General features: G+C 44.1%; 1 protein-coding gene across 1 annotated transcript in view; it reads left to right on the top strand.

Annotated features, from left to right (window-relative positions):
• The window catches only part of LOC124775655 (luciferin 4-monooxygenase-like), a 102,950-nt gene that overhangs the window by 62,554 nt on the left and 17,398 nt on the right, over positions 1 to 22,998 (top strand). Inside the window, exons 5-7 of the mRNA XM_047250483.1 lie at positions 847 to 1,019; positions 7,597 to 7,696; positions 13,272 to 13,499. Of these exons, the coding sequence (XP_047106439.1) occupies positions 847 to 1,019; positions 7,597 to 7,696; positions 13,272 to 13,499 (501 nt within the window). The remainder of the gene's footprint in view (positions 1 to 846; positions 1,020 to 7,596; positions 7,697 to 13,271; positions 13,500 to 22,998) is intronic.

The following is a 22,998-nucleotide window of genomic DNA, read 5'->3' as shown; positions in this document are numbered from 1 at the left end:
TCTGGGTCAGCCCAAGACAGATCTTCGGTTTGTAATCGTTGACTGTATTAGAGCTGTCTTCAGTGACGTGTCCTGCATAGAACTGAACCCTAGTGACCAGCAAAGACGTGTCTGGAGACGCCCCAAAAGGCAGCGGGATACCAATCTGATCGTCGTCCGCCATATGGTATGGCCATTTTTTTTTGAGACCCTTACCGCCGTACTAGGCAAGGTCCTAATGGAGGTGGTTTGCCTTCCTCCGACCATAATGGGGATGAATGATGATGATGATGAAGACGACACAACAACATCCAATCATCTCGGACAGGTGAAAATCCCCGACCCCGGGACCCGTGCTTGGGAAGCCAGAACTCTACCGCGACAGTACGAGCGTCGGACTTGTGAAGAATACTAATAATAAATGCAAATTTTTGCCTTCTTTAGTAATTTGTACTTCATACATTTGTGCCCAAGTTGGAAATATTCAACTATAGATGCATAACATGCCATTTACATTTTACAACATCTTGTCGCCCAACTTGGAGCGATCTCGATTTAATTTGAATTTTCTATGTTTTTGGCGTCCGGAAGGGAGCCACGTCCATACCATTTGAGTGTCACATTACCCCAGTTTCAGATTTTACTACAGATATTAGTACATTAAGAATATATTGACTGTAGATGTGAATACAATCGTTGGTAAGTTACACTTTATTTACCATAAATTGCTCATTATTCAATTAGATGTTTTTTACTTTTGCTGTCATTACTAACAGACCGCTAACTAGACAGCTACTGACAAAGAAATAATAGTTATGTGGAACGTAGTGCAGTCACATATTAAGGTTTGATTTCAAATGTCCCCAGGTGAAAGATTTGTACATACCTCCAAACATAGCTGTAACGGTAGCAAAGACAACTGACAGTCCCGTCAGAGAGATACTGCCACGGCTCACTATGCTGATGGTCGCCGGCGCTGCCATGGATGCCGGCACGCAGCGGTTCGTCGAGAAAGAGCTGGGCGTTCCGGTCAAGCAGTGGTAAGTGCGGTGGCGGCAGAATATTGTATGTTCTGCTACTCAGGTAATCTGCAGCTTGTAACCTGTCATACTTGTTAAGCAACCATATTTTCCTAACTCTCTTAACATTCTTTGGAACACTTAGTCAAAAATGGTTCAAATGGCTCTGAGCACTATGGGATTTAACATCTATGGTCATCAGTCCCCTAGAACTTAGAACTACTTAAACCTAACTAACCTAAAGACATCACACAACACCCAGTCATCACGAGGCAGAGAAAATCCCTGACCCCGCCGGGAAAACACTTAGTCACTGACGCTGTCACAGCCTTATGATCACTGATCCTGTCTACGTTCACTGATACGAAACGTTCTGGTCTGTTTGTTGCTAGGAGGACACGACGTCGTCCTCACGAGTCGGTTTTCTATATCCTCGAAGTCGTTTTGAGACAGAATCTCACACAAGTCTCTGTCTCTGAGATTACTTTTATGCGCATGACTCTCCCATTCTATAGCTGGCAAAATGAAGTCTACCTCCGGCACAGTAGCATGACGATGAAACTACGCTACCGCTACGGTCGCAGGTTTGAATCCTGTCTCGGGCATGGATGCGTGTGATGTCCTTAGGTTGGTTAGGTTTAAGTAGTTCTAAGTTCTATGGGACTGATGACCTCAGATGTTATGTCCCATAGGCCTCAGAGCCGTTTGAACCATTTTGAAACTTACTTGCTATTTCCAGCAAGTTCCCTCTGAAGTAATCTGCTACTACAGTCTACAAAGACGCCAAACTGCCATGTTTTCCTCGCCTCTGATGCTAACTTCACGAAGTTTGTTTCACATCCGTAACCCGTAATAACCCTACTACATGTTATCGAATACTCTACGGCAATACCGAGCGAGGTGGCGCAGTGGTTAGGCACTGAACTCGCATTCGGGAGGACGACGGTTCAATCCCCTGTCCGGCCATCCTGATTTAGGTTTTCCGTGATTTCCCGAAATCACTCCAGACAAATGCCAGGGTGGTTCCTCTGAAAGGGCACGGCCGATTTCCTTCCCCATCCTTCCCTAATCCGATGAGACCGATGACCTCGCTGTCTGGTCTCCTTCCCGTGTAACACCTCCGATTTATGTATCTCGACCCGATCCGGATCTGAATAGCACCCCAAATAATAATTAATTAATGTGACCGTGTACCTAATGGGGCTGGCAATCGGATTTGACTGCTACGGAGTTGCTACATTCCATTTTGTCCTTCTGAAATGCTGTAATAATGAAATGTCTGGTGACAAGAAGAACGCCAACATAGTTTCATTAATCAAGAACCTATATTCGCCTCTAAAACACAAGAAAAAGGAGACAGCCACTGCCTTCGTCATACATATTTAATAACGGCTAATCTCAACACAGGCTTCTTCGTTATTCATAATCGTCGCACGCTAAATACAACCACTGCAATCCAACACTGCAATCCAACACTGCAATCCAAATGATGCCGGCGCGGTAGACGTGAAACCACAAATATCAGCACAGAAATATCACTGATCACTCTCGTAATTGTACTTCTTCACTTTCCCGTATTATTCTAACACAAAGGGGTTAAACCGCGGCGATGGCCACTCCCTTTTGTCGGTAAGCCTTGCCTTACATCAACAGGCCTCCACACGGCTCGGCCCGCAACCTGGGAACTACTGACTCAACTCACACTCGCTCTCGCAACCCGACACTATCGATTGTTTGCCCTGTCGACCTGTGCCGAGTGCAAACTTATAGTAAGGGCCTACGGACCCTTTACACCCGAAAAAGCCCAACCTCCACGGTAGTATATTCAATGTCATCACTGGCATATAACCAATCCGTGCGATATACACTCCTGGAAATTGAAATAAGAACACCGTGAATTCATTGTCCCAGGAAGGGGAAACTTTATTGACACATTCCTGCGGTCAGATACATCACATGATCACACTGGCAGAACCACAGGCACATAGACACAGGCAACAGAGCATGCACAATGTCGGCACTAGTACAGTGTATATCCACCTTTCCCAGCAATGCAGGCTGCTATTCTCCCATGGAGACGATCGTAGAGATGCTGGATGTAGTCCTGTGGAACAGCTTGCCATGCCATTTCCACCTGGCGCCTCAGTTGGACCGGCGTTCGTGCTGGACGTGCAGACCGCGTGAGACGACGCTTCATCCAGTCCCAAACATGCTCAATGGGGGACAGATCCGGAGATCTTGCTGGCCAGGGTAGTTGACTTACACCTTCTAGAGCACGTTGGGTGGCACAGGATACATGCGGACGTGCAGTGTCCTGTTGGAACAGCAAGTTCCCTTGCCGGTCTAGGAATGGTAGAACGATGGGTTCGATGACGGTTTGGATGTACCGTGCACTATTCAGTGTCCCCTCGACGATCACCAGTGGTGTACGGCCAGGGTAGGAGATCGCTCCCCACACCATGATGCCGGGTGTTGGCCCTGTGTGCCTCGGTCGTATGCAGTCCTGATTGTGGCGCTCACCTGCACGGCTCCAAACACGCATACGACCATCATTGGCATCAAGGCAGAAGCGACTCTCATCGCTGAAGACGACACGTCTCCATTCGTCCCTCTATTTACGCCTGTCGCGACACCACTGGAGGCGGGCTGCACGATGTTGGGGCGTGAGCGGAAGACGGCCTAACGGTGTTTGGGACCGTAGCCCAGCTTCATGGAGACGGTTGCGAATGGTCCTCGCCGATACCCCAGGAGCAACAGTGTCCCTAATTTGCTGGGAAGTGGCGGTGCGGTCCCCTACGGCACTGCGTAGGATCCTACGGTCTTGGCGTGCATCCGTGCGTCGCTGCGGTCCGGTCCCAGGTCGACGGGCACGTGCACCTTCCGCCGACCACTGGCGACAACATCGATGTACTGTGGAGACCTCACGCCCCACGTGTTGAGCAATGCGGCGGTACGTCCACCCGGCCTCCCGCATGCCCACTATACGCCCTCGCTCAAAGTCCGTCAACTGCACATACGGTTCACGTCCACGCTGTCGCGGCATGCTACCAGTGTTAAAGACTGCGATGGAGCTCCGTATGCCACGGCAAACTGGCTGACACTGACGGCGGCGGTGCACAAATGCTGCGCAGCTAGCGCCATTCGACGGCCAACACCGCGGTTCCTGGTGTGTCCGCTGTGCCGTGCGTGTGATCATTGCTTGTACAGCCCTCTCGCAGTGTCCGGAGCAAGTATGGTGGGTCTGACACACCGGTGTCAATGTGTTCTTTTTTCCATTTCCAGGAGTGTATTTTAGAATCTGAATTTAGGATTTCGCTTCTATTCACTTCCGGTTGCAGCCAACCTTTCGTTTCTAATACTATGTGGGCATTATTACGCTTTAATAAGCGATACTAATTCTGGGACCTCACCACGAACGCTCCTGCAATTTGCTGGTATCACGCTAGTAATTTTCTAACTGATTTGGAAGGACGTAAGCTCTCTGAGTTATATCGCCAACCTTTCTTCGATTTCGGCACTCAGTTCATTACAAAATAAACTTGAAAACGGAAAGATTGATTGGTCACTGCTAATCCTCCCTCGATAATAGACAGCCCACGACGTTCTGTAGTCAAATGGTTCAAATGGCTCTGAGAACTATGGGACTTAACATCTGAGGTCATCAGTCCCCTAGAACTTAGAACTACTTAAACCTAACTAACCTAAGGACATCACACACATCCATACCCGAGGCAGGATTCGAACCTGCGACCGCAGCGCTCGCGCGGATCCAGACTGAAGCACCTATAACCGCTCGGTCATACCTGCTGGCGTTCTGCAGTCGATCACAGAGATAATCATGTCAAGTTACAATTGTCTTCAGCTTTCATATTCTTGTAGCGAGCTTACTTTTGCAAATAGCTCTGGTTTTTAGTGCGGCCCAATGTGCATGGTAAAACACAAAACCTGAAATATTCAGGGTGTTTGTTTTAACTTGAGACAACTAAATATCTCGAAAACGACGTATCATACGAAAAAAAATGTTCTAGATGAAAAGTTAACATTAGTAAAGATGACATCTGTCTTTGCTACAACTGGTCACATCCTACCTAGCCTACCTGCTTAGGTGGAGTCAGCCTTGTATTTTAAAATGCGAACCACGCCCCCGCCCCCTTCAACTTTTATTGTAGGACTCCACGTCAAAAAATATGTATAGTTTATTCAAACCATTGTTTTCCTTTCGTGGTAAATGGTGCTGTAATCGACAAATATCAAGTGTGCCCTATTTGGCAATTAAGAATCGACACATTTGATTCTACATATCATTTACGATGTAAGTGTGAACCTTTGTGTTCTATGGGTTGTTATTTAAAGATCAATATTGCGTTTATAAAGGCTGCGTTGCTGGGTGGGGCGTGCCACTTGGTAAGGCGCTGAGCGATGGGGCGAGTGCGTGAGTGTCTACACGATATCTATGTATCCATAACAGGTGCGCCTGTCACTATCACTTGACGGCCATTTTACGCTGTTACAGTGGCTGCGGTTTGCATTCCGTCGGTAGCCACTTAGCGGTCAACGCGAGAGATGCGCCGTTGTATGGGAGCACACACGGAAATCCGTCACCCTGATGGCCAGGTTGGAGGGCGGCCACCGAAAACAAGCATCTGATGGCTCAGGCACTCACCACAATGAACCCTGTAGGGAAGAAGAAACTATATTGCCATGCAAGTAGCTCAACTGCAGGAAATTTCAATATCTAGCCACATTATTTGTAGCGTACAATCACATTTGCAACTCTCAAGTAACATTCCGACATCAAAATCTACCGTTAATCCACAAAGGTTTACATTTACATCGTAAATGAAATGCAGAATCAGATGCGTCGTTTCTTAATTCCTAAATCAGTCACACTTGATGTTTGTCGATTACAGCACCATTAAACAAGAAAGGAAAAAAAAGTTGTTTGAGTAAGCTATACGTATTTTTTGGCGTGTAATCCGAATACACAATAAAAATTGAGGGGAGGGGGTGGTGGTTCACATTTGAAAATAAAAAGCTCACCCCACCCAAGAAGGAGATATGGATAGGAGGTGACCAATTGTAGAACAGACAGATGTACATTAATAGAGGATGTAATCGGTGTAAGTGTAGATATACTTGTTGGTGACTGATGAACGTCATTACATCAGCATTTGTGTCATTTGGATACTAGTAATTATAGCCATTACGTGTCGTATGTTTTTAAGTTGGTTAGTACTTCCAAGTACATGTGACAAGAGCAAGTCATTAGTGCTATTTTCCCCTGGGCAGCGGGTCAAATGTTGAAGGATGGACAGTGGACACAAAACAGTTAGTCTATGCTGATAGGTGTGGACTACTTAGTGGTGCAGTTAAGACTGTGCAGAAATCATCAGGTAGTGAAGTATGTGATGTGTTTGTGGGAAGACTGTTCGACACAGAGAGAAGAACCAACACTCTGACGTGTGTACGTATTAAGGTATCGTATATAAAAATATCTCCAATTACATCCTCTACATATTGTATGTAAAATAAATAACATATAAAACCAAGGAGAACGAAAGTAATTTGGTGTGCGGCTGTTCCCGGCGGAGGTTCGAGTCCTCCTTCGGGCAAGGATGTGTGTGTTTGTCCTTAAGATAATTTAGATTAAGTAGTGTGTAAGCTGAGGGACGGGTGACCTTAGCAGTTAAGTACCATAAGATTTCACACACATTTGAACAGTTTTGAAAGTAATTTGGTAAAATCAAAAGTTTAATCCCTATTCTGGAAATATTTTGTGCCTTTAAAATAATATCATAATAAAAATTATACGAATTTAGAGAGCTACTGTTCCTCTCTGAAGCCATGATACAAAGACTCACGAAGTTGTCACTGAGTCGGTACATGTGTTGTACGGTGTGAATTTAATGCAGTCAGTAAAGACTAGCTACTTGACGGCCTAGAGCGACTATCTTACTTGAACCAACCTAGTTGCCTAGCTGTAATTACCCTCCCTCCAAATTAGAAACTAAGAAATCTATTTTCATGACTCCCATACTGTTTAAGAAATAATTTTTTTAAACTGTGATTGCAGTGATGGACTTTAGATGTAACTAGGTTGAATTAGGTTTAATACATATTGCAAAGCAAGTGAAAGTTGAATTTCGCCGTCGTATATAAATCTAAGTTTCTACTCACATGCTCCATAAGCCACCTTGGTATAGAATGCATTCTGTCTCTCTGTCAGCCACACAAAGCTCTCCCCGCCCCCTCCCGCAGCTGCTCCCCCCCCCCCCCCACCACCACCCTACCCAATACCTTCTGCACATGGAGAGTGGCATGGCAAGAACTCATTCAGGATTAGAATCATTGTGTTACTGAGTCACTTATTATTTCGTGGTGCAACTGCACCTTATCATAAACTGTATTATGCAAGTTTCCAGCAGTATCGATGAAAACGAAAATATCTACTTTTAGTTGTCTGCAATGGGAACATAAATGCCCAAATAGTAACATACGAAAATAGTTTGAGAAACATACATCCGAAAGCAAAAAGCTGCAGGTGTGAACTTGTAGTGTTGACGTGGTTCGTGTATACTGGTGCTTTTCCGTTGTGCAGGTACGGCTCGACGGAGTCCATACTTGTCCTGGGATCAGCGCCTGAGACCTTCCCTCCAGCCGGCTCTTCCGGGAAGCTGCTTTTCAACGTGGAGGCCAAAGTATCCTCAGAACTCTTTCTTCTTTCTTGCTTTCTTATATAGCCTGTATAAGAAGGGCGGTACACAGGTTAGCTTCTCGTTTTGTGAGGGCACTTCCAGACTCCACAATAACGTTTGGAACGTTGTATAGTGTACTTCTCTACTATTATTGGTTCCATCAGTGTCCTTAATGAGTTGAATAACAGAAAAGATAGGGCTATATAGTGAGCAGTTTTGCTACATAGCGACTAAGGCGTTTTCAGTCTCTTTAAACATCGGTATTTTAGAAATATTTTAAATAATTTTGTTAATTGGTCTGTTTGCTAGAATTAAAATATTGTTAAATTCTTTCTGACAAATAAGAATTCCTGAATTTTATTTATAATTTTGTTTTTGTACCTTATGTAATGTGCTAAAACCTAATTATATTTAAGTTTAACTCAGTGGAGAAATTTAGGTACCTAGGAGCATACGGTACCATGTGCAGTGAGCTAGACATCTAATGAAAGAAAGACACGAATTGTAAGATTCAAGGCTGCGTCACACATAAGAAAGATCGAGCGCAACATCATCAGTCAGCCGCGCGAAGGCGCCATGTCACGGACTAAGCGGTCTCTCCCGCCGTAGGTTCGAGTCCACCCTCGTGTGTGTGCGTGTGTATGTGTGTGTGTGTGTGTGTGTGTGTGTGTGTGTTGTACTTAGTATAAATTAGTTTAAGTAGTGCGTAAATCTAGGGACTGATGACCTCATCAATATGGTGCCTTAGGAATTCACACACATTTGAACATCATCAATCCACCATTTGTATTTTACTGCTGGATAACTGATTAACACGAAACTTAATATGTTCGAAAGAAAAAGGATGGTTGGTATCTCTGCCTGGAGAAGAAGTACACTACTGGCTATTAAAATTGCTACACCAAGAAGAAATGCAGATGATAAACGGGTATTCATTGGACAAATATATTATACTAGAACTGACAAGTGATTACATTTTCACGCAATTTGGGTGCATATATCCTGCGAAATCAGAACGCAAAACAACCACCTCTGGCCTTAATAACGGCCTCGATAAGCCTGGGCATTGAGTCAAACAGAGCTTGGATGGCGTGTACAGATACAGCTGCCCATTCAGCTTCAACACAATACCACAGTTCATCAAGAGTAGTGACTGGCGTATTGTGACGAGCCAACGTTTTCAGTTGGTGAGAGATATGGAGAATGTGCTGGTCAGGGCAGCAGTCGAACATTTTCTGAATCCAGAAAGGCCCGTACAGAACCTGCAACATGCGGTCGTGCGTTATCCTACTGAAATGTAGGGTTTCGCAGGGATCGAATGAAGGGTAGATCCAATGGCCATAATACATCTGAAATGTAATGTCCACTGTTCAAAGTGCCGTCAATGCGAACAAGAGGTGACCGATACGTGTAGACAATGGCACCCCATACCATCACGGCGGGTGATACGCCAGTATGTTGATGACGAATACACGCTTCCAATGTGCGTTCACCGCGATGTCGCCAAACACGGATGCGACCCTCATGATACTGTAAACAGAACTTGGATTCATCCGAAAAAATGACGTTTTGCCATTCGTACACCCAGGTTCGTCGTTGAGTACACCATCGCAGGCGCTCCTTTGTCTTGCAAACGTCCACACCTGTAGACTCGGGGATCGAGACGGGGCTGCAGGATCCGTTACAGCCATGCGGATAAGATGCCTGTCATCTCGACTGCTGGTGATACGAGGCCGTTGGGATCCAGCACGGCGTTCCGCATTACCCTCCTGAACCCACCGATTCCATATCAGTTTGGTAACAGTCATTGGATCTCGACCAACGCGAGCAGCAATGTCGCCATACGATAAACCGTAATCGCGATAGGCTACAATCCGACCTTTATCAAAGTCGGAAACGTGATGGTACATATATCTCCTCCTTACACGAGGCATCACAACAACGTTCCACCAGGCAACGCCGGTCAACTGCTGTTTGTGTGTGAGAAATCGGCTGGAAACTTTCCGCATGTCAGCACGTTGTAGGTGTCGCCACCGGCGCCAACCTTGTGTGAATACTCTGAAAAGCTAATCATTTGCATATTACAGCATCTTCTTCCTGTCGGTTAAATTTCGCGTCTGTAGCATATCATCTTCGTTGTGTTGCAATTTTAATGGCCAGTAGTGTATAATACATTGACGTGACAAAAATCATGTGATACCCACTGTTGCCTGGTGTAGCGCAGAAGCTCGACATAGCATGGAGTGAACAAGTCGTCGGAAGTACCCTGCTGAAATATTGAACCATGCTACCTATATATCTGTTCATAACCGCGGACGTTCTCCCGGTGCAGATTATGTCCCATAAATGTTCAATGAGATTCATGTCAGGCGATATGGGTAGCCAAATCATTCGCTCCCAGTTGTTCAGAATATTCTTCAAATCAGTCGCGAATACTTGTGTTCCAATGACATGTTTGGGAACATGAAGTCCATGAATGGCTGAAAGTGGTCTCGAAGTAGCCGAGCATAACCATTTCCAGTCAATGTTCTGTTAAATTGGAGCAGAGGACCCAGGGCATTCCAAGTAAACACAGCCCACGCCGTTATGGAGCCACTACCAGCTTGCACAGTGCCCTGTTGACAACATGGGTTCATGGCTTTATGGGGTCTGCGCCACACTCGAACCCTAGCATCAACTGTTACCAACTGAAATCGGGACTTATATGACCAGGCCAAGGTGTGGTCTAGGGTCCAACCGACATGGTCACGAGCCCAGGAGAGGTACTGCAGGCGATGTCGTGCTGTTAGCAAAGGCACTCATGTTGGTCGTCTGCTGCCATACCCCATTAACGCTAGATTTCGCCGCACTGTCCTAACGGATAGTTTCGTCGTACGTCCCACACTGGTTTCTGCGGCTGTTTCACGCAGTGTTGCTCAAACGCCGTTAAGTGAAGACCGTCGCCCACTGCGTTGTCCGTGGTGAGAGAGATAATGCCTGAAATGTGATATTCTCGGTAGAGTGTTGACACTGTGGATCGTGGAACACTGTACTCCTTAATGATTTCCGAAATGGCATGCCACATGCTTCTAGCTTCAACTACCAGTCCGCGTTCAACGTCTGTTAAATCCCATCGCGCGGTCATAGCTCCGTCTTAACATTTTCACATAAATCAGCTAAATACAGATGACAGCTCCGCCAGTGCACTGCCCATTTATACTTTGTGTGCCCGATATTACCTCCATCGGTATAAGTGCATAACGCTGTCCCACGACTTTTGTCAGCTCGATGTACAGTGTGACAGGTGAACGTCTAGATGGCTGATCTTGTGACGCCAATGTTTATAAAGGCAAAGGCTGGAACTGTAATAGACAGAAAAACATCAGAAAACAAGTCCATTTTGGGAAATCAAAATTGGAGAATGGTTCAAATGACTCTAAGCATTATGGGACTTAACATCTGAGGTCTCAGTCCCTTAGACTTAGAAGTACTTAAACCCAACTAACCTAAGGTCATCACACACATCCATGCCCGAGGCAGGATTCGAACCTGCGACTGTGGAAGCAGCGCGGTTCCGGACTGAAGCGCCTAGAACAGCTTGGCCACCTCGGCCTGCAAAACACAACTGGATTGGCTGTTGAACAGCGGCTTATGTTTCCAGAACGAGATTTTCACTCTGCAGCGGAGTGTGCGCTGATATGAAACTTCCTGGCAGATTAAAACTGTGTGCCGGACAGAGACTCGAACTCGGGACCTTTGCCTTTCGCGGGCAAGTGCTCTAGGTAGGAGACGAGGTACTGGCAGAAGTAAAGCTGTGAGGACGGGGCGTGAGTCGTGCTTGGGTAGCTCAGTTGGTAGAGCACTTGCCCGCGAAAGGCAAAGGTTCCGAGTTCGAGTCTCTGTCCGGCACACAGTTTTAATCTGCCAGGAAGTTTCATATCAGCGCACACTCCGCTGCAACGTGAAAATCTCATTCTGGAAACATCCCCCAGGCTGTGGCTAAGCCATGTCTCCGCAATATCCTTTCTTTCAGGAGTGCTAGTTCTGCAGGGTTCGCAGGAGAGCTTCTGTTAATTTTGGAAGGTAGGAGACGAGGCACCGGCAGAAGTAAAGCTGTGAGGACGGGCCGTGAGTCGTGCTTGGGTAGCTCAGCTGGTAGAGCACTTGCTCGCGAAAGTCAAAGGTCCCGAGTTAGAGTCTCGGTCCGGCACACAGTTTTAATCTGCCGGAAAGTTTCAGCGGATTATGTTGTGTGACAGAAATACACTATGAAGAGAGTGGAAGCCATTTTTCTTGTGTTGATTTTAAACAGAGTGCGTAGTTCTCCTATTTCCTATCCTCTGTGGCGGTGTTAGCAACAGCACAAATTATTTAGTGATGTCCTCTGTGTGTGCGTGTTTGTCTTCCATAAAAAATGAGAGAAAATCGGTAAAATAGTAACGAGTTGACCGAAATCTGTAAATAGCATCATAAATCGGTGTATTTTCAGGGCATACAAGGTGACGGCTGCGGTTTATAGACAATATTTATGTAGGTATTGGTTCAAATGGTTCTGAGCACTATGGGACTTAACATCTGAGGTCATCAGTCCCCTAGAACTTAGAACTACGTAAACCTAACTAACCTAAGGACATCACACACATCCATGCCCGATGCATGATTCGAGCCTGCGACCGTAGCAGTCGCGCGGCTCCGGACTGAAGCGCCTAGAACCGCTCCGCCACCGAGGCCGCCGTACGTAGGTATTTTTAAGAAGTGAGAGAAAATCATCAAATCCCACAAATTTGTAAATAGCGTCCTACATTGCGGTCCCTGTGTGGCAAGTAAGGTGGTGGTGCTTACAAATCCATAGTTACATGTGTCTTCGCGATAATTGGGCCAAAACCCTGTTGAACAACAATGGATCTGTAAAACAGCAACGACCCCTGTTTTTTCACGAATCCTCTTACAAAAATCGCTAAAGTTACCTCAAAACAGTAAAAAATATGTATTGTAGAAAATACCATTGGACATGATAGTCTGTCGAAAATTGCGAAAAGTTAGGCAATACCGTTGTATGAAATGTTCTGCTGGATTTTTGAGAATATCAGGTGAATTTATTGCTGCTACTGCCGCTGTTGCTCAGCTCAGGTGTAGACGAAGAATGCCAAGTCTCCTCTCAGATTGTTGGGGACGCTAAGGGGGTGTAGTTGGGGCTGTACAAGTAGGACCACACGGCACCAGTGAAGGAGGGAATACAGTATTTTGGGTAATAAATTATCACTTGAGACTACAAGCATTTGACCATCAGCTACTATCTCGGCAAACATGAGCGCAAGTGTGCTACTCAGTTGCCATCTGGCCCATAAATTATGATAGTTAAAATGTTAGTTATGAATCATTAGCTTTTATTATAATAAGTGTAGCCCATTAATTACATCGTTAACAAGAGCCGAAGTGAATGGTTTGTTTACCTATCGGTCACTGAATTACGCTAGGGCAATTGGTCGGTGTGTTTACATAAGGAGAACAATGGGCGCTTTTCTTAGAAGCTGCATGGCCCACTTCTGAGAATACAATTAGTGACAAAGCTCTGTAAAGGTGGTTCGTGGCTCCCCAGGTGGTGGACCTGGAGACGCAGGAGCCGGTGGGTCCCGACCAGGAGGGCGAGCTGTGGGTGAAGTCCCCCGCGGCGGCGCTGGGCTACTGGAACAACCCGGAGGCGACTGCCGCTGCCTGGGACAAAGAAGGCTGGTTCCACACGGGGGACGTCGTGCGCTACGACCGCGACGGCTACTTCTACGTCGTGGACCGCGTCAAGCAGCTCGTCAAGTTCAGGGGACACCACGTGAGTACTGCCTCTTTACATTTTACCACTACGTTGATGGTCCAAATATGTTTCATTCCCATGTTTACTTCTATGATTCCTATACATTTTGCAGCTTTTGTTTGTAGACCAGTGCGGTATTTTAAAGTGTTATTGAATGTTGTTTATAAGATAAAATACTCTTTTTTAACTGAAGTTAAGAATTTGGGAGATTTTTTTTCTGTGTTCACATGAAGGATGAAATGACTGTTTCTATTCTCTTGGCTGTAGGACAGGGCCCTCTGCAATATATGCTGAATGTTTGTCTTTCGTTACTGGCTATAGTTCAAAGAATAGCATTTAATTCGACTACAGGTTCTCTAAATTTGCCCAATAGGGTTTCACGTGAACTACATCGTCTTCCTTCGAAGACCTCTCACTTAGCTTTGCGGCGTGTTTGCTACGCCTAAGCATTGTGGTACACTGTCCTGTTACAATACTAGCCGCTGCCTCCGAATTTTTTTGAAATTTATTTTAACGTCTACTCTATAAGGGCTCCAAACACTGGAAGAGTAAGAATTGGTCGTGCTAGGTCTTAAGCATTTTGTAGCTAGTTCCTTAATAGATGCATCACACGTTCCTAGAACCTTTCCAACAAATCTAAGTCTTCGTGTTCCCTATACTGACTTTTTTCCAATTCAGCTGTTTCTCAACAAAATTAGCGCTAATGTCAATTTCATTCATCGTTGGACAGATGTTTGATTTAATCGACTCATATTTATGTCTTAGGCTGAATTTAATGCACACACCTCCTCAAGGATGAGCGAAGTAGATATTAGTCTCACTGGCAGTGAGAAATGTCTGAAATCCTTAAAACTGCGGAGACGTTTAAAAGAAGGGATCGGTTGATAGTACATATTCCGAGGTATCAATAAATCTCAATTAAGTACTAGGCGAAGTGTAGGGGAAAACAACTGCAGAGGGAATCTGAGAGACATAAACAATAAGCAGGTCCATGCATGTATGGGCTTACACAGGATAGAGAAGCATGGAGAACTGCATCACACCAGTCTTGGACTGAAGATCACAACAACAACATCAACAACTGCAGCTACAATACTGAGTTTATGTGATTGTCGCATTTCATATTGACATGCTCAAGATGTTCATCACTGATCTTGTCATCAGATACTGTGGGGTTATTTCTCTTTGTTGTAGACTTTAGTATATTATTATTGGTTAGTTAATTAAAAATATTATTTATTATTATAAATAAATACTCTTTATGTGTTTTTATTTTAATTATTGGTTGTAGTTGGTTTAGTTTAGTTGCTTATTTCCTTTTATCTTTACTCTCCTGAAAACCTGGAAAATATAAATATTTCGTTTTAAATACCAGGACATGTATTCCGCAGCGTCGATCTCGCCCAACATATAACTTGACATGCCAGTATGGAGCACGCAAATCAATTGTTGTAAAATACTTCAGTCCACTGAACTTTTGAATCAGCTCATTTATATTTTCTAGGTGAGTACATATTGGTACAATAATTGTGTTAATTACACGAGCATCGAGTACTAGGCGTACTTTTCCACCTGGTTTTGGAACAACGAGAAGCGGACTGGTAGGGACTGTTTGAAGGTTTCATCAGATTCCAGTCGAACATCCTCTGTATTTCTTCGTCCACAGCATTGCGTAGTTTCCAAGAAATGGGATAGAAACTATGGCAGTATGTTCTGTGTGGCTTGACGTTCAGATGACATGTATAATCCTTGATTATGCCTGGTTGCTCTTTGAATACTCTCGTATACATGCATAACAGAGCAGACAATTGTGTCCTTTGCTCTTCCTGAAGGTGCTCTGGCTCACTTCACTCCTTTGTATCTGCTCGGATACTTCTACTACTTGCATTACGCTAATCGAAATAGTCTTGAATTGGCGGTGCTCTTTTATTATTAATTGTAACTTTGCAGCTCGACCGTATATTCCATGTTTTCCCTCTGTCCTTAGCAAGTCTACGTGGGGTTCCATCGATCCAAAAATTTACCTTCACGGTAGAGAAATCTAATTATGCGTCCTTCACCCGGACAGTCTCTAATCCAAGAACATAGTCGACTATTAATTTATCTACTACTAGGAACGCAAATGTTATCGCTGCATTTCCTAGATTCAGTTTTAGCATCGTCTGCATCCTCACGAGTTGGAATCGCGTGCCAAACGCTCCTAGTATCTTGCAATGCTGTGCAGGAAAAGTCGATAACTGGGTCCTCTTCATTAATTTATTAAATAGGTTCGTAGATACTGCATTTACTAATGCGCCCATATCTAAAACTACTGTCACTGGAATACCCTCTATTGTAACTTTAATTGCAGATAAGGGTTCTGATAAGTATTTATAACGCACCATCACATTGGATATACCCTGGAACGTGGCTAATCTTTTGCGCTTCAGTCCGTGCCCTTGGTACTTGTATTGTGTTCAATTGTATTAGACCGTGGACCTAGAAACGACGGCGAGGCTTCGTCCCGCCTGTAGCCCTCAGTGGTTCACAACCCCACAACAGGCCACAGTAGTCCACTCACCCCACTGCCGCCCCACATCGAACCCAGGGTTATTGTGCGGTTCGGCCAACGTCTCGTACCACGAGTTTAACCCCGTATGTTTGCGTGGTAGAGTAATTATGGTGCACGTGTACGTGGAAACGGTGTTTGCGCAGCAATCACCGACGCAGTGTAACTGAGGCGGAATAAGGGGAACCAGCCCACATTCGCCGAGGTAGATGGAAAATCGCCTTAAAAACCATACGCAGGCTGGCCATCACACCAGACCTCGACACTAATCCGCGGGGCGGATTCGTGGATTCGTGCCGGGGACCGGCAGGCCTTCCCTCTCGGGAAGCAACGCCTCAGGCCGCGCATTTAGCCGGGCGGGCCCGCCCTTGGTAATACTCCACGAAATCTTCGTATGCATACAACCGGGTTTATTGATTTTCGATCAATGCTTCAACAATTTTCTTCCATTAGCATTGCAACTTGTGGCACTGCATGCATTCCGTTGTAATTTACATTTCCCATAGGCGAAGCGCGTCCGTTACCGAAACATCTTTCGTGGCTCGAGGCCTGCGTCCGCTCTGCTTCACGCAGCTCGTTTCTATGATGTTTTACTGCCCTTCGAATCTGTTCCACATTTTGCGAAATATTTGCGACAGAATGGACTATTTCGTCCTTCCATAGTTTGAAATTCGCTCCTAATTATTGTTACCTCCTTAATATCTACGAGGGCAGTTCAATAAGTAATGCAACACATTTTTTTTCTAGGCCAATTTTGGTTGAAAAAACCGGAAATTTCTTGTGGAATATTTTCAAACATTCCCGCTTCGTCTTGTATAGTTTCATTGACTTCCGACAGGTGGCAGCGCTGTACGGAGCTGTTAAAATGGCGTCTGTAACGGATGTGCGTTGCAAACAACGGGCAGTGATCGAGTTTCTTTTGGCGGAAAACCAGGACATCTCAGATATTCATAGGCGCTTGCAGAATGTCTATGGTGATCTGGCAGTGGACAAAAGCACGGTGAGTCGTTGGGCAAAGCGTGTGTCATCATCGCCGCAAGGTCAAGCAAGACTGTCTGATCTCCCGCGTGCAGGCCGGCCGTGCACAGCTGTGACTCCTGCAATGGCGGAGCGTGCGAACACACTCGTTCGAGATGATCGACGGATCACCATCAAACAACTCAGTGCTCAACTTGACATCTCTGTTGGTAGTGCTGTCACAATTGTTCACCAGTTGGGATATGCAAAGGTTTGTTCCCGCTGGATCCCTCGTTGTCTAACCGAACACCATAAAGAGCAAAGGAGAACCATCTGTGCGGAATTGCTTGCTCGTCATGTGGCTGAGGGTGACAATTTCTTGTCAAAGATTGTTACAGGCGATGAAACATGGGTTCATCACTTCGAATCTGAAACAAAACGGCAATCAATGGAGTGGCGCCACACCCACTCCCCTACCAAGAAAAAGTTTAAAGCCATACCCTCAGCCGGTAAAGTCATGGTTACAGTCTTCTGGGACGCTGAAGGGGTTATTCTGTTCGATGTCCTTCCCCATGGGCAAACGATCAACTCTGAAGTGTATTGTGCTACTCTTCAGAAATTGAAGAAACGACTTCAGCGTGTTCGTAGGCACAAAAATCTGAACGAACTTCTCTTTCTTCATGACAACGCAAGACCTCACACAAGTCTTCGCACCCGAGAGGAGCTCACAAAACTTCAGTGGACTGTTCTTCCTCATGCACCCTACAGCCCCGATCTCGCACCGTCGGATTTCCATATGTTTGGCCCAATGAAGGACGCAATCCGTGGGAGGCACTACGCGGATGATGAAGTTATTGATGCAGTACGACATTGGCTCCGACATCGACCAGTGGAATGGTACCGTGCAGGCATACAGGTCCTCATTTCAAGGTGGCGTAAGGCCGTAGCATTGAATGGAGATTACGTTGAAAAATAGTGTTGTGTAGCTAAAAGATTGGGGAATAACCTGGTGTATTTCAATGCTGAATAAAACAACCCCTGTTTCAGAAAACAAATGTGTTACATTACTTATTGAACTACCCTCGTAGCATAATACTCGCTGAAATTGGTAAGCTGTCAATAGGCAATTTGCTTACCGCTTCTTTTATGCTTTCGTCTACACATTGCATCACCTGCTGCTCTTTAGCGGATACCAACTCATCTAGATTAGTTGAGAAATCTTGTTGGTGCTTACTGAAATTTGCTTGTATCAACTGGTCACACAAAGAAGCTATGCTAGTCGCAGTTTCTGTTAACTGTCCTACGGAAATTTCTGCTTCCCCCTGCATTGATCTAATGGTTTTTATTTCTTGGATAATCTTTTGGATTTCAAGAGGAAACTGCTTTTGCGTATTTCGCAATTCCGTCATCTCATTTGAGATTTATTGTTGCTGGCTAACTATTGCTTGAATTGCAGCTGACAGTTTGTTTTTGACACATGTCTGCTTGCTTCTGTGATACAATTTGTACCATTGCTGACATTACTTTGCTTTTGCGACACTGTTTGTACCACCAATAACATATCAGCTTGTTTCTGTGACATATCCTGCGCAACTGACAGATCCGTTTGCTTCTGTGTTTCTGTCGTTACCGATACAGATAGAAGTCTCAGCTGCTCCAAAATTAAATGTTGAGACGCAGCTGCAATCTCTTCTACACTAGGAACTTCACAGATTTCCTGAACGTCTGAAGCTTTCTCTTGATCCATTTCAATTAATGATCGTGTCTTGAGCATAACCCAATTAGAAAAAACAAAATACCTATATGCTTTTACACACCTAATTATACCACTTCACATAACGAATTCTCCTGAAAAGAATTCACAGAATAATTGTCTGACTACTTCTGAATAAAATAGAGAAATGAACTGAAAATATGGCACTATTCTACAATGTACAAGTTGAGACTATTCAGATTGAGACAAGAATGTTGATCGTTGTGTGTGCTGCTCAGCTCACACGACCGGACTCCACGAATATTAGTTGTTGTACATGAAAAACACACACAATATATGGATTGATATATGCATACAACAGAGAAATACAATATATACAAGAATTGTTAATTGTTGGACGTCCTGTACTCGGACGAGAATTAAATATTTTACTATCATTGGTTAGTTAATTATAAATATTCTTTATTTATTATTATAAATAAATATTCTTTATATGTGCTTTTATTTTAAATATTGGTTTAGTTATTGGTTTTAGTTGGTTTAGCTTAGTTTCTTATTTCCTTTTATCTTTACTCTCCTGAAAACCTGTAAAATATAAACATTTCGTTTGAAATACCACAGAAGAGCAAGAGATGCATTCCTCAACGTCGATCTTGTGGAAATTCCTCGTCGTCATCTGCTCCATCTGAAATCTCTGAAACCTTTTATTCGTTACGCAGACCGTTCGGCACAACTGTGTGCTATGTTGTTTGATGAGTCTAGACGACAGGTCCAGCAATTTAGCAATTTAAAGTTTATTAATTCAGAGATGATCTGTCGATGAATTATGACCGTGAAAATGCAGGTTCGCACTTTCGTTCCAAACTTCAACTCCGAGCGATCTACGTCTCGTAATATCTGTACCGTGATAATTAACTAATTTCGGTATGGAGATATACATATCTTGAAAACTTGATGTTAGTTATTGGATTTTGTTTTCGTCATAAAAACTATTTGAACATTATTATTTATTATTATTATTATTATACAAATTTGGCCGTTAAAGACCGTGAAAACAGTTATTTCTTGCGCTTCTGGGAAGTCTTCTTTCTCTCAGTCCACACTTCTTTCATTCTTGCGCTGAAGGCGGCTTTTCTCTCTTCAGACCATTTAGTTCCACAAGTCTTCTTAATTTTCACACCGAAACTCGTGAATGAATTCAGTTTTTTTCTAAAAAGGTTTCTGTTAAATATTGTTTCCTGATCTATGTCCATTTCTTTTAGATCTCTTTCTGTGTTGATAAACCATAAATTTTTATTTTTTAGATTAGCGATGTACGAAAATATTTGTTTTGTAGGCCTATTCGGGTTCCTCATGATGTGAGCATAAAAGGAGCATCTTCTTTTTCTAATTTCGTCTGTAATTTTGCTGCACTTCGTATACACTTCTTTGTTGCTTTTTAGTCTGTATACAGGCTTGCCTTGATCATCTGTTATTTTCCTGTGTCCAAGAATTGTCCTCACAAATCTTCTTTCACGATTTTCTATCTGTTCTGCGTATGTAAAATTTGCCAGTGTTTCTGATGCATGTAGTATCTGCGGTCTCTAGTTTTTGTATTCTAGTCCTGCAAGCTGGATGACCTTTTGCCACAGGCTGAATTAGTTCACCAAGATATTTAAAATGTTTAGATACCTGTATTTTCCCGTATTTCGTAGTTATTTTCTTTGGTGGATTTTTGATATTTGTAACGATTTCTGTCTTTTCAAATGAAATTTGCAAGCCTGCTTTTTCAGCAGTTTCTTTAAGTAATTATATTTGTTTTATTGTTTACTGGGAAGATGTTTAAAACGTGTTGACATTAGCTTTGAGTTTAAACTGCTTGCAGAGCATAATTAACCTTTCTCCATTTTTGTTGGTTCGTTTGTGTGCGGGAAAGTTGCCGACAATATCGCGGAATTTCTTTTCTTTTCCAATCTGAGCGTTAAAATCTCCTAGAAGTATTTTTGCATTGTTTTCTGGGATTTCTGATATATGATCCTTAAGGTTTTCCCAGAATTCATCTGTTTCTTCCCTATTTTTAGCATTATTTTTGTCATTTGTGGGAGCGTGAACATTGATTAATGTGTATTTTTTATTTGCACATCGAAAAGTGAGGAAAGATGTTCTCGATGATGTTGACCAAAAATGTTCGACAGAATTCAGAATTTTTGTGTTTACAGCAAAAGCTGTGCCAAGCTGAGGGCATTTCTTCATTACAATTTTTCCAGGTTTTCCTTTAAATATTCTGAATTTGTTTGATTCAAATGTGTTTTCATCAGTGAAGCGAGTTTCTTGTAGCGCCACAATTTGTATGTCTTCCGTGTGTAACTGGTCTGTAAGGTGCTTAAGTTTTCCCACTTTGAGAAGGGAGTTTATGTTGAGAGTTGCTATGTTGAAGATTTTTCTGGGTTTAATCTTGTTGGATTTGCATGGTGTTGCAGACTCCCCAGAATCCTTGGGTCTGCTTGCGTCGTTGCCGACGGTGGATTGGCCACCTGGGGTAGTTTCGTTATTGAAAGACATTTCCATCATGCGTTAAGATTGTAACTGTTGAAATTCTTCAAAGTTGGGGAGATTACTTGCGTAACCTACCAGGAGTACGACTAACGTTGTTAGCGTTAGAAGGTTTCTTGAAACAGCCGCCGCTAACATGAGGAACAGACGCTGCCCACAAGCCGCCCAATCTGGGTACAGACGCTTGCAGTTATAGATTTTTGGTTCCTCCGCTCACTCAGCCGTTGGGAGTTAAAAATTCCTCATCCGCCTATGAGACCGTTGACCGGTTTTCACCCGTAACCCTAGGCAGGGGCCCTCACAGGGTGCTACCATCCGGAGCCAGATGGACCCAGGTTTTTTTACGAGGTTGTTACTCCTCCCCCTCCTCCTCCCTCATCACTTGTAAGATGAGGATCCGGGTTTGGGACCGGCAATGGCGGAGTTTGAACATTTACTATATACCGTAATGGAGTCTCTCAGCAATACAATCTCTCTCCTCCTCTCACACTTCACAAACAGTCTAAAAAACGCTTCTTTGATTCTTTAAGACACAGAGACGTGTTCGCAGCACGGAACGTTCACTTCTCGCAGTCGGTATAAGCCGTTCATCACCATATCAGTTCATCGCGCCCCAATTGGAGCTCCCCCAGGACACCACGGGACTACAAGCCTCACCGCCACACCCCCACCCGCCCATGCTAGGCGAAATCCTCTGCCTGACTCATGCAGCACCATCACCGCCAGAGGGTGGTACGGGACTACAAGTCCCACCGTCACACCTCCAAAGTGAATTGCAGTGACGCAGTCACTGCCCTGTGGAAATCTACTGCCTCACCAACACAGTTAGACCGCAATAGACCGGTGATGCTGTATTGTAACATATCACCCCGGACTACAAGTCCATTAAAAAAAAAAAAATTAGAGCCGCGACGTTTGAAGTCGTTGTTGTTGTGGTCCTCAGTGATGAGACTGGTTTGATGCAGTTCTACATGCTTCTCTATCCTGTGCAAGCTTCTTCATCTCCCAGTACTTACTGTAACTTACATCGTTCTGAATTTGTGTAGTGTATTCATCTCTTGGCCGCCCTGTACGATTTGTACCCTCCACGCTGCCCTCCAATGCTAAATTTGTGATCCCTTGATGCCTCAGAACATGTCTTACCAACCGGTCCCTTCCTCTTGTCAAGTTGTGCCACAAACTTCTAATCTTCGATCCCCAAATAGCAAAACTCCTTTACTAGTTTAAGTGTCTCACTTCCTAATCTAATTCTCTCAGCATCACCCGACTTAATTCGACTACATTCCATTATCCTCGTGTTGCTTTTGTTGATGTTCATCTTATATCCTCCTTTCAAGACACTGACCATTCCGTTCAACTGCTCTTCCAAGTCCTCTGCTGTCTCTGACAGAATTACAATGTCATCGGCGAACCTCAAAGTTTTTATTTCTTTTCCATGGACTTTAGTACCTACACTGAATTTTTCTTTTGTTTGCTTTACTGCTTGCTCAATATACAGATTAAATAACATCGGGGGCTACAACCCTGTCTCACTCCCTTCTCAACCACTGCTTCCCTTTCATGCCCCTCGACTCTTATAACTGCCATCTGATTTCTGTACAAATTGTAAATAGCCTTTCGCTCCCTATATTTTACCCCTGCCACCTTTAGAATTTGAAAGAGAGTATTCCAGTCAACATTGTCTAAGTCTACAAATGCTAGAAAGGTACGTTTGCCTTTCCTTAATCTATTTCCTAAGATTAGTGGTAGGGTCAGTACTACTCACG

This window comes from Schistocerca piceifrons, chromosome 2 (assembly GCF_021461385.2).
Source record: "Schistocerca piceifrons isolate TAMUIC-IGC-003096 chromosome 2, iqSchPice1.1, whole genome shotgun sequence".
Taxonomy (NCBI): domain Eukaryota; kingdom Metazoa; phylum Arthropoda; class Insecta; order Orthoptera; family Acrididae; genus Schistocerca; species Schistocerca piceifrons.
The sequence above is the reverse complement of the archived record's forward strand: the minus strand, read 5'-3'. Positions and strand labels throughout refer to the sequence as shown.